Genomic DNA, 11,739 nt, shown 5'->3' on the forward strand with positions numbered 1-11,739 from the left:
ACCCAGGCAACGCACATTTACACATGCATGCACACGTGCACACACACGCACACACACATACACGCACACACACACATACACACACGCACACACACATACACACACGCGCACACACACACGCACACACACATACACAGGTGCACACCTGTGTGTGCACGCATGCACACCCAGGCAACGCACATTCACACATGCATGCACACGTGCACGCACACACACGCATGCACACACACGCACGCACATGCGCACACACACACATTGGAATTGGCTCCAGAACCTAATTTTCGAGGCCCCAGCTGTCTGCTGAAGAAGGCAAGGAAATGGGCTTTCTCTATACACAGATTTCTGTTCCAACCAGTGAAAACAAACCCATCTGAATCCCAACTCAGGGAGGCGAGCTCTGGTTGCCCAGGAGCCAGACTTCTCTACGGGGCTGCCTGCTGGCCCAGCTGGAGCTGGGGTCGGGCGGCCTGGACACCGAGTCAGCACAGTGGGTTTCCTCTCTGAACCGCCCCCGCTGGGTCCTGGCCCTCCAACCAGCTGTCCCTGGACTCCTCCGCGGCTGCTGGGGTTTGCCCACCACCTCCCACCCTCTGGAGGCCCCCAGGGCTGGGCAGGGGCAGCTGCAGGAGGGAGGAGGCAGGGCGGGGGCATGGTGGCCAGGAGGCCTGGGACCTGAAAGTGACGCTCCTCCAAGTGCCGGCAGGCCCCGGTACCGCCCCCCATGGCCAGCACCCTGGGGATGCGCTCCCCCTCTCTGGAGAGCACTGGGGCCAAGCCCTGCGCCTTCATCCTTGTTGGCATCATCAGCAGCAGTGCCGCTGGCATGCCCGCTGGCTGTGCCCAGCAGCTGTCTGCCACAGTGCCTGTCCACCCGCGAGGGCTCAGAGGCGGGGAAGGACAGGACCTGGGGACAGGTGCTGGGAGGCCAGGTGGCCGGGCCGGGTGGGGAGGGCGCAGACGTCTGCTCTTCTGAGAAGGAGAGGGGAGGCACCGGGCCGGGGGCAGCACAGGACAGTCACGGACAGAGGGCCGCTGGGGGGCTGCACCGTCTCCGCCCCTCCTCAGCTCGTGGCTGCTCAGCACCAGGCCCTCAGCTTGGAAACTGGCCTCGATGGGGTGTCCTGTGGGGCCCTGCCTCGAGGGTGGGTGGAGGTGACTGTGCACGTGGAGCAGGCGCGTGGAGGGGCGGCGCCGTGACGACGGCAGTGACCGTGGCCGGGCGGGCTCGGGGCTGTGGAAGAGGGTGAGCAGTGTCGGGCCGGGGACCCTGCAGAGGCTGGCCAGCTGGGTGCCCTCTGCCCCCCAAGGCTGGGAGGCGGGGATGGAGCCGGTGGGCCAGAAGCCTGTGCGTCTGTCCTGAGGGTCTGAAGGTGGACCTCACTCACCAGCGGGCATGAGCGCTGGGAGCGGCGAGGCCCAGGGCGGGGGGCAGAGGAAGCTGGGGAGGGGGGCCCAAGGCTGGCCGGACCTGCCCTGGGCACTCCCTGCCTCAAAGCTGGCAGCTTCCCCGGGGCGCCCTGGGCACCGCACATCTCCACCCACTCACGTGGCCCCTCTCACTGCCACCTCCACAGGGTGGCCCGCGGCCTGGGGCACCTGTGCCATGCACTCCTGGAGGGTCCTGAGTGCTGCCCTGCTGGTGGTCGTGGGGACCTCTCGGCCCAGAGTCCTGCCCTTGGCACCGCCTCTAGTGCTGCTGCGCCAAGGGGGAGGGGCAGCGCCCAGCTGAGGTTTGTAGGAGCGCCTGGGTTTGCCACCCACTGGCTCTGCGACTGCAGGCCAGCCAGACCCCTCCACGTGCTTTAGGCTGGATGCTCCCCCAAGGTGTGGGGGCGGCAGCTTCAGTGATGGGCACGGGGGCAGAGCGTGAGCTCAGCTGGGCAGAGCCGGGCTGGCAGGAGTCCTGGAAACCCATCCTGGTCAGCTTCCCCCGCCAGGTACCTTCTGACTGCCCTCCTGCCCTTCCCCGGGTTGGCACGGCAACAGCCTCCTCTGGGTTCTGAGAAGGCCTGGGCCGAGTCACGGGCCCAGATGGGAACAGGGCAGGGCCCCCCTGCAGGACAGTGGCTCCGGCCCAGGAGGAAGGCTCCTTGAGAGGCAGGCTGGGCCAGGCAGGGGGGGTGAGGGTGCTGGTGCCACCTCCCAGAAGCAAGGACGCATGCACTTAGGGTCCAGGCTGGGAAGGCCTCAAAGGCCCAGGAACCAGTCCTCCCGGTGCCAGTTCACCCAGCCAGCCTCTGCGGTCCTCTCAGCAAGTGAGGCCCCCTGGCCCCACCCCTCCTGGGTCTGACTCAGCTCTTCCTGCTGGATGCTACGGCTGGGGACACACATAAGGCCACCTCGGGCCCGGCAAAGAGGCTCAGGCTCCAGCTTCAGGCCCCTGTGGAATGCCCATGCAGACTGCCCATCAGCCCTGCCATCAGCTCGAGCTGGCTCGGGGTCCTAGAAACCCCAGCGGCCAAGCCTGTCCAGCCACTGCCCCGACTGGGTCCCACTCAGCCGTCCTGAGATCAAGCTGGGCGCCACAGGGTGGGGGTGGGGGTGGCGGGCATGAGACCCCCGCCCAGGCTTGCTCACCTCTTGTGAGTGTCTGTCCCACCCAGGAGGAGGCAGGGGTGTACAAACGGGGTGTGGAGGGAGGGGAGAGGCACAGGGTGAAGCAGGGGAGCAGGGGGACAAGACCCAGACCCAGAGGGCTGGGGGCCTCAGGAGGCACCCCTGCACCAGGCGAGAGGCCACAAGCTGTCTCACCAGGTCCCAGCCCACACTCTGCTCCCCAGGATTTGGGGTGGGGGCGAGGTAACAATCTGGGGAAAGAGGGTCCGTCAGCCGTACACAGGCTGCTGCAGCTCCCTGCGCCCAGGAGACACGGCAGGTGGCATCTGGGACAGGGCTCCCGGAGTGCCCACCGCACACCCGGGTCCCCCTGAAGACCAGCGGCACTTCCAACTCCCACTAGCTCTGGTGTCCCCAGGAACAATCACGGCCATCTCCACCTGGGGTGGGCTTTATTACCACTGCCACTGAGACGACAACGTGCACAGGGGGAGACCGTTACAGCAGGCGGGCGCACACCAGCAAGTCCTCCCGCCAAGCGCCAAGCGCCAAGGGCTGTCCTCCGGGCACACGGAGGACCCCCACCCAGGGTCAGTGGCGCCCGAGGGGCGGGAGGCTGGGCGGTCCAGGAGGGCCCCACACAGCAGGCGCCCCCAGCAAGGTGTCTATCTACACATGCCTCTGCGACACGATCCCATATGGTGTCTTAAATATATGTGTGTGTGTGTATATATATATATATATTTTTTTTTTTTTTTAATCTGAACTGTGTCAGTTGTTAAACATAAAACTGACCACTTCTCTGTACATTAACTTCACAGTAACTGTTTGCAGAAGACAATGAATCCAGTGTTGATAACTCAGGACAGGCTGGCTTCCTGCCCCAGGAAAATAAATTTCTTCCCCAGTGGAAACCCCGTGGGGAAAACCAAGGCTGAGGCTTCATCTCCCCACTGCCTGCTGGGGCGGGGGCTCGGGCCCCGCCTTTGCTGGACACAGATGCCCACACAGGCAGACTCTCTCTCTCACACACGCACACACACTCCCAAGCACACACTCACGCATGGAAACCCGATCATGGAGCACACTACCCATGAGTGCAGCCCCACCAGCCCTCCGAGAGGCGCAGGGCCGGGAGCCAGGACAATCAGAAGCAGGGTCTCCTGCCCCCGGTTCTCTCTCTGGTCTGCAGGCCAGCTTGCCCACACACCGGGAGGGCTGAGGGCCTGCAGGGGGATGGCCCCCGCCTGCCCACCTACTGCAAAGGCCAATGGTCTTCTCACCCCAGACCAGGCAGACGAATAAATACGACATCAAGTGTTGTCAGGAGCTGAGCAATAATTTAAAACTTGAACTCGGACCTCAGCACCACTTCCGGTCACAGCAGAAAGAGCCCACGCTCTGGGGAAACCAGGAGTCTGGGCGGCTCTGCCACCTTCAGGACCCCCAGAACCTGGGGCGGCCCCGCCTCTGCCCACGCACTGGGACCCGGCAGCGGGCCTGCCCGGGGAGCAGGCAGACGAGGCGGAGCGCCTCCACCAAGCACGGAGGCAGCAGCCTTTTGCGTCCTAGGAGCGTCAGCTTTCGCAAGCAGTGTGTGGGGTCCTGTGACCGCTGCCTGGAGGCCACATGCCTTCCCCCACCCCGCCCCAAGCAATGCCTGCTTTCACCCAGACTCCCCCCCACCTCCGTGCCCACCTGGCTCTGATCCAAACTGCAGCCTTCAGTCCCCCTACAGCACTCTGGCAATGACCAGCAGCTCCAGGGAGACCGCCATCAGGTGGACAGATGACCTTCAGGGTCAGGCCTGCCACTGACCAGCAATGCTCCAGGCGGGGGGCTGCGTTCCCGGCCCCGCTCAGCGCCCCCCTGGGGGGGCCAGGAGGCATACTGGTCCCTGTGCTCAGGCAGGGGAGTGGCACGGCCCAGCGACCACGCGCCAACATCTGGCAGCCTCCAGAGGCTCCTTCTGTATCTAGAGAAATGTCTCCAAACCCTACTCTCCGCCCTGTGTTGCGGTGTGGGCAGGACCAGAGCTGTGGAGGGCCTGCCTCCCTCCCCAGCCCCCGCAGCTCCGCAGCCCTCTGCTCCCACCCGGGTTCCTGCTGGGGCCGCACCCCTGGGACACCAGCTGTGCCCTGAGGGCCCTGCTGGCGCTCAGTGTGCCCGAGGCGCCCCGCAGGGGTTCCCACTGCCACCCGCCAGGAGTGGTCTGTTCCGTCCGAGCTCCCGCTGGGACTCACACTGACAGCATCTGTGAGCGGGCATCCTTCACCGAGCACAGTGCCAGGCTCACAGGGTGCCCCCGAGCCTGCCCGTGGGGTGGTCAGGAAAGCCTGGAGGAGGGTCAGCCGGCCTCCTCTCACTGGGGAGCCCGGGCCCGTCGGACCCTTCGGACCCTTGGGACAGGCTGGAGAGGAGTTCACAGGCTGGACAGAGGAGTTCAGTGTCTGGTCAGGGCAGATCCAGGGACAAGAGTGAGTTGGCACGGAGGGCCAAGGCTGCAGGACTGCCCCCGCGGCTCCCAGTCCGTCCAAGTCTGGGGCCATGTTCCCAGGCCAGCAGGGTTCCTTCTGCTGGGCTGGCCCAGCCCTGGGGGCTTCTGCTGAGCTCCGGGCCTCACACTCCCTCGGCCCCTCCGTCGGCCCTTCACACCAGCAGGGACTTGACCAGGCCACAGTGGAACTTGCGGACGTGGCGGTAGAGGTCCCCTGACTGCGTGAAGCGGCGCTCGCACCAGCGGCAGGCGTGCGGCTTTTCGCGTGTGTGCACCACGGCGTGGCGGCTCAGGTTGTGCGAATACTGGAAGCTCTTGCCGCACTGCACACACGTGTAGGGCTTCTCTCCCGAGTGCGTGCGCTCGTGCCTCTTCAGCGTGTACGTGCAAGAGAAGGTCTTCCTGCAGAGCGGGCACGTGGGTGCCACTCCGTCGGGCGAGAGCCGCGCGCGGCCGCCGTCTCGCTCGCGGAAGTGGGCGCTGAGGTGTGGCTGTAGCACGTGGGCGCCGGGGAACAGCTTGCCGCACAGCGGGCAGAGGCAGAGGCGCCCGCTCGGCCGCAGCGCGGCCTCCAGCTCCCCCCGCTCCGCCTCGGGCCCCGGCGCCCCCCTGCCCACCCCGCGGACCGGCAGCGGCCCCAAGCCCCCGGCCAGGGGCTCCCCCGCGGGAACACCGGGGGGGCGCAGGGGGCTGTGTGCGCTCCGAGGGCTGCTGCTTCCGTCCTCCCGCTCGGACTCTGAGTCTGGCTCCTCCTTCACCACCGGCTGGGCCCCGGGCTGCTTCTGGCGGCAGGGGGCGGTCTGGAGGGCGCAGGGTGGGCGGACGGGCGGCCGCCTCGGGCCGGGCTTCAGCGACAGGTCCAGGGCCCCGTCTGACTCTCCAGGCGCCTGCCAGGGGGGAGGTCCCGGTGCGGGCGGAGGGCGGGTGGCCTTTGGCCGAGCGGGAGGGAGCCTGGCCTTCAGAGAGGCTGGACAGGGCGCGGGGGCCCAGGCAGACACAGGGCCCGGGGGCCGGCCCGGTGGCTCTGCCCCAGGGGCGGGCGTCTCCGGGGGCAGTGCGCGCTCCTTCTCGCGGAGCCTGTTCTTGCAGACCTTGACGATGTCGTACATGTGCAGGTAGCTGGCGGCGGCCAGGATGTCCTCGACGGGCAGGCTGCGCAGGTCCAGGCGGCCCTCGTACATGAAGTCCAGCAGACGGCCGAAGGCAGGCGCCGTAACGATGTCGCCGTTGAGCCGCACCGTGTCGCGGCTGCCCGCGGGCCGGTCCCTGTAGAAGAGATGGAAGTAGACGCTGCACGCGGCCAGCACAGCGCGGTGGGCCGGGAAGCGCGCGTCGCCCACCAGCACGGTGCAGTCGCACAGGAAGCCCAGCTCGCGCTGCTGCCTCAGGCGGCCCAGCAGCCGCCCGCCGTGCTCCGGGAACTCCATGCCGCCGCGGTCATCACCTGGGCACAAACGGGACGCCCGTGAGCGCGCCTGGAGACGCCGCGGCCGCCACTCGCCCCCCAGCCGCCCGACCAGCCCTTCCCGAGTGCGGGCAGCGCGGGGAGAGGGGCGCGGGGCGCCGCGCGCGACTGCCCGCCCGGAGCCTCCCTGGGCACCTGCCCCGAGCAGGAAAAACTCGATCGAAAGTAAACAGGAGCTGCTCCGCCGCGGGGGCGGGTCCCGGGGCGCCAGCGGAGGGGGCCGGAGCCGCGCGAACCTGCGCGCGTCTCCGCCCGGGGCGCCCCTCCCCGCGCGGGCGCCCCTGAACTTCACTCTGGGGCGGCAGCCGGCCGCGTCCCCCGACGCCCGAGTCGCCGCGCCGCCGCCGCCGCCCCTGGTCCGCGCCTCCGCGCCGCCTCCAGCTGCCGCTCGGCCCGCCAGATGCCGCCGCCGCCGCCGCGGGGCCCCATTTAAGGCAGCGCGACCGCGGGGAGCGGGCCGGCGGGCGGGGCGGGCAATGCGGGGCGCCCGCCCCTCGCGCTCACCTCCACCGCCCCGAGCTCCTCTCCGGCCGCTGCCCGCGCCGCGCGCCCTCCCCGGTGCCGCCCCTGCGCGTGCGGAGCTGCGGGCAGCGCGCCCCGGCGGGGAGGGCGCGGGGACGGGGAGGGCGCCGGGCGGGGCGCGCTCCAACTTGGCTGGCCCGGCAGCACTCGCCGCTTGCCCCGCCCCGGAGAGAGCGAAACTCGGGGCGGGGGCTGGAGGGGGCGGGCCGAGGCGACTTCCCGGAGCGGCGGAACCGCTGAGGTCACCCACGCCGCCCCTTCTCTGTCCGCCCCGCCCGGCCGGGCCCCGCGCGCCGCCATCTGGGGCGCTGGGGTGGGAGGGGACGCGGGAGGCGGCGGGGGAGGGGGCTCTCTCGCGATACTTGCCGCCTCATCCTCGGGGTCCCCCCCATGGGGTCCCAACTGCGCCCGTCTGTTAAGAGACTCCTTCCGAGGACCAGCTCCTCTCCCAGCCGGCGCCGGCGCCAGTCTCCCGAAGGCGCAGCCGGGTCGCGCCGCCACCTCGCGGGGCGCCCGCCCTGGGATGGAGGAGGGGGCGGGGGTAGTCGTACATATTGAGAAGATGACACCCCCTTTCGTTGAAAGCCTCGTATTGAATTTAATTTAGCTGGGCCCCTTTTCCAGACGCTTGGGCGGGTTCTCAGCCTTGGTATTCCAAAACTGGGCACTCTCATCCTCTCAGCTGACCCAGCGCAGCCTCTGATGGGAGCCAGGTGCAAGGAGCTGTGAGCCTTGGGATGGCGGTCCCAGAAGGCGTCATGGGGTGAGGGGACCGTCGCGGTGATGGAGAGGGAGGGAACTGCACCAAAAGCCCAGAGCCGGGCCGGGGGCTGGGAGAGGGAGGAGGAGGTGCTCAGGGAGAGGTGACGCCCGGAGGGGCTGAGCTGGCCTTTCAGGCGCGAGGCCACGTGAAGGTGTGAGGGACACCTAGGTCCTGGGTTAAGGAAGGAGCCTGAGGAAAGCAGAGAGCAATGACGTTGGAGAGGCTGGGCCCCCCCCCGGGGCGGGAGATGACTGTTGGCTGGTAGTCTTTTCCCAACTGCCTTTACAGAGCAGGATGGAGGCGCTGTGGCCCGCTGCTCAGCTGTCCCAGCAGCCCTGCTGGTTTAGTGAGGTGCTCTGATTATCACACTGGTTTTGGTTTGGAAGGTGCCGGGGCCACACAGCAGGCAGTCAGTTGTTGAACCAGGATCCAAGTCTGGCAGCCTCTGCTGCATTCTCACCTGTACAGCCCAGAACCCCGGGAGATAGAGGGTGGGCAGGGGTGGGGTTCAGTGCAGGAGTAGAAAGGAGGCCTTGACTAGAAGCGGGGGTGTTGTTGTGGGGTGCTGGATTACAAAGGCAGGACCCCAGCCAGCCAGGTATACAATGGCAAAGAGGCAGCAAGACGGGGTGGGGAGCCCCCCAGCCATGCTCTTGGGAGGTGAGGACCTCTGGGGGGAGTTCCTGGCTGTGAGATGGGGTGTGGGGGTGGGGCTCCAGGGGTCCTATTTAAACTCTGGTGGGCAGAGGCCCTGGGGCCCACCACAGTTAGGACTTCAAGTCTGGGCGAAGGAAAAACACATTCTTATACTAAAATCTATTACTTGTTTATCTGAAATTCAGATTTCACCAGGCAGCTTGCATTTTTATTTCCTAAATTCAGCAGTCTTTGGCTTGGTACCCTGGACTTGCACTGTGCTCAGAGCCCAGGCACTCTGGGGACCCTTTCCTGAGGAGGCCAGCTCCTTCCTTCACTTCCATGCCCCGCCCCCACCCCAGCTTGGGCAGCTGATTTCAAGTCAGGTCAGTGAATCCAGAAGGGACTGCCTCTCGGAGTCTTGCTCAGAGCCCTGCCTCTACCAACCTTGGGCATGACTCTTAACTTCTCCAGACCTTAATATTCTCATCTTCAAAAGGGGGAGATTAACTGGAGGGCCCAGCACACGGCAAGACCCTGGGGCCTTTCGTGAGTCCTCAGGTTCCACACACGTCTCCCGAGTCCTGTCTCTGCTCCAGCAGCAGCCCCTGGGAGTGGGCCTTCTTGAGCACTCCCACTCAGGTGTTCCCAATCCCACGATCGCCTCCTGGGGCCTCCGCCATCTCCAAGGAGCTCCCGTGTCACGTGGCCTTGCCACCCCGCGCTCTCCACTGGATCTTTGCTGCTGAGACTTGGCATGGCACAGACAGGGGGTGTAGTCGTGTCTCTTGACTGAAAGCAGGGCGGAAGTGTCTGTCCAATGCCCACAGGTGCCCCCATCCTGATCCTGACTGCTCTGATGTGCCCACCTGCCCAGCCCGGGCACACAGCTCCCCAGCCAGGCTGGGAGAGAAGGCCCTGGGGTGGGCAGAGTGTCCTGGCCTGCCCTGCCTGGCTGGTGGGACAAAGGGCTCCTTGGGGCCCAGACGGGGGTCGTGGGCACGAAGGGGGTCCACGCAGCAGCCGGGGATGTGGCCAGCAAGAGGCTGGGCGTGTGCTGGGTAGGGGTGGCTGAGGGAGGAGGGACATCGCTCAGGGGAGGGGGCAGGGCGAGAGGCCCCTGTGTTTTCCTGGTCCGAAGGTCTCCAGTCTTCCTGGAGTTACATCCTCCTTCGGGCCCAGGAGGGGCCACCCCAGGCCACCTGAGAGGGCACCCGGCAGCCAGCAGGCCTGGCCTGTGGGTCCCCGCTGTGGCTGGCGAGGCCTGAGGCACAGGGATGGCAGGAGGCTGTCGCAACGGTGGGGGCCAAACGTCGCTGGACACGGCCAGCCAGGCGGCCATCTGGCCCGGGAGCTGCCTCAAGGCCCCGCCCTGCAGCTGCTGCGGAGACCAGGCAGCCCGGGCCTCGGGCCCCCGAGTCCTGCCCGAGGGCCGGCAGCTGCAGAAGGTGACAGGGCCGCAAGGACCCTGAGCTCTAGGAGGGGCAGGTGGCCACCCTCCCCGGAGGCTGGCGCAGCAGTTTTTGTGGCCAACATCTGCCTCGGGGGCTCCTGAGCGGCCCCAGCCTCAGCCAGGGCAGCGACATTCGGCTTGGGGGGCAGCGGGCCGGAGGTGTTCTAGAGGAGAGGGGCTCTGCTCACCCTCCGGAGACCAGAGGAGGGCGCTGGGCCTGCCCGCAGAGGCTCCAGCTGCAGGGCCGGCTCCCAGCGATGGTGCAGGGCAGGGCTGTGGGGCTCACCGCCTGGACACGGGCCAGGCCGAGGCCTGACCACCACAGAGACACTCCTGGCCTCTTGCTGTGTCTTCCGATGGCGAGGACAGCTGCGAGTCACCAGAGGACCCAGGAGAGGGCGCCCTCTCGGGCCCCCAGTGCCCCTCTCGAGGCCACCGGGGGTTCCCTGCCTTCTCCTTGGCATTGCCAGCCCAAGATGGGGCGCGGGTGCAGAGGAAAGCCCTCCTGGGAGAACGGTGGGCGGGGGTGGGGGGGATGGTCCTAGAGGGGGCTCAAGGGGAGGGCTGGGGGGAGCGAGTGCTTGTCAGGGCGCCCCCCTGGTCCCTGCAGACGAGGGCCTGGGGGTGGACATGCAGCGCTGAGGCAGCTTGCTGGGGCGGGAGGGCAGAGGCCCAGAGGTTTGCATCCTCTCCCGGAGGGGCAAGTGTCCCTGGTCCTTCTCTTTCAGCCCCGAGAGGAAGGGACAGCTGCGGACGCTGTCCTGGGCGCTCAGCTGCTTCTACCTCTGACCCAGATGAAGTGTCTATACCCCACCCCTCCCAACCAGGCTAAAACTCTGACTCTGCAGGAACAAGAATGTCCTCCTCCCCCCAGATACACACCAACGCCAGGAAGGTAGCCCCCAAGTCCTCCTTTCGCGAAGGGATTGCCGTCAACGTGGAGGCCTGGGGGGTGGGGGGAGGGGCAGCTGTTGGAAAAGGTTGTGCACAGCAGGGCCCCGGGAGGGGTGGGGGGGGGGCTTGTCTGCAGTGCCATGCTGGCCCCTTCACTGGCCCCCAGCGCCCAGGGCCCCCCGGGGACATCAGGGAGGACCCCGGGCTGCCTCAAGCTATCACAGCCCTTTTCTGGAGACTGCCCTCCTGCACCCCCTCTGGGTGTTTGTACCGACTCAGGGGGGTGCCTCCAGGCCAGGTGTGCTGAATGGCGCCTCTGCCCTGGGCCCTGTGGCCCTCTTTTCTCTTGGTCCCCATGTGAGGTCCCTGTTCGCTTTTGTAGCTGCCAGATGTCTGTGTGTTCCTTCTGGGGAGGGGAGCTTCTGGAAGACCCCCAGCAGGGATGAGGGCCCAGCCCAGGGCCAGACCCAAGCAAGCCTTCAGCCCACAGACAGATGACTGCCCACCTTCCAGCCAGCCTCCTGCATGCACCCCCCCACCCAAGGGGCCTGCGCTAGGCAAAGGGCCTTGGACTGGGTCTCTTAGGCCCACCGTGGCCGCTCGAGCCACCAGCTCCCCAGCGTGGGGCATATTCTAAAAGTCAGACTAACCCATACTCCAGCCCTGCTCCCGCCGGAGGGAGCCAGAAGCAGGCGGCTCAGCCCACGCCGGCCCTGTTAACAGGGTCGAGGCCGGACTGGTCCGAGAAGTGCGGGCTGGCCGGACGAGACTGGGAAACCGGGCCAGGGAGGCTGCGGCTCGGAGACAGGCCCCGCGGAGAGGCGGGAGCGGCCGGGCTCCGCCGGCGGCCCGGCCCGGCCCCAGGGCCTCCCGCCGCGCGCTCCCGCTCCCCGTGGAGGGGGCGCCCCGGGCGGCGGAGGCGGATGTGGGCGGGCGGCCGGGCGGGGCGGGCG

The 11,739-nt window shown here is 67.4% G+C and overlaps 2 protein-coding genes across 2 annotated transcripts in view; both read right to left on the reverse strand.

Moving 5' to 3' along the window:
• LOC120875677 (collagen alpha-1(I) chain-like) overlaps positions 1 to 2,990 on the reverse strand; it is a 12,338-nt gene extending 9,348 nt beyond the window's left edge. Inside the window, exons 1-4 of the mRNA XM_040257603.1 lie at positions 2,836 to 2,990; positions 1,547 to 1,696; positions 1,386 to 1,438; positions 673 to 1,295 (exon numbers count right to left, since the gene is read on the reverse strand). Coding sequence (XP_040113537.1) covers positions 673 to 1,295; positions 1,386 to 1,438; positions 1,547 to 1,696; positions 2,836 to 2,990 — 981 coding nt within the window. The remainder of the gene's footprint in view (positions 1 to 672; positions 1,296 to 1,385; positions 1,439 to 1,546; positions 1,697 to 2,835) is intronic.
• Position 2,991: 1 nt separating this feature from the next.
• ZBTB42 (zinc finger and BTB domain containing 42) lies at positions 2,992 to 6,691 on the reverse strand. The gene has a single exon (XM_040256813.1). The coding sequence runs from the start codon at positions 6,478 to 6,480 to the stop codon at positions 5,206 to 5,208; it is 1,275 nt and encodes a 424-aa protein (XP_040112747.1). The 5' UTR covers positions 6,481 to 6,691; the 3' UTR covers positions 2,992 to 5,205.
• Positions 6,692 to 11,739: the final 5,048 nt, after the last annotated feature.

This window comes from Oryx dammah, unplaced genomic scaffold (genome assembly GCF_014754425.2).
Source record: "Oryx dammah isolate SB20612 unplaced genomic scaffold, SCBI_Odam_1.1 HiC_scaffold_16, whole genome shotgun sequence".
NCBI classification, from domain to species: domain Eukaryota; kingdom Metazoa; phylum Chordata; class Mammalia; order Artiodactyla; family Bovidae; genus Oryx; species Oryx dammah.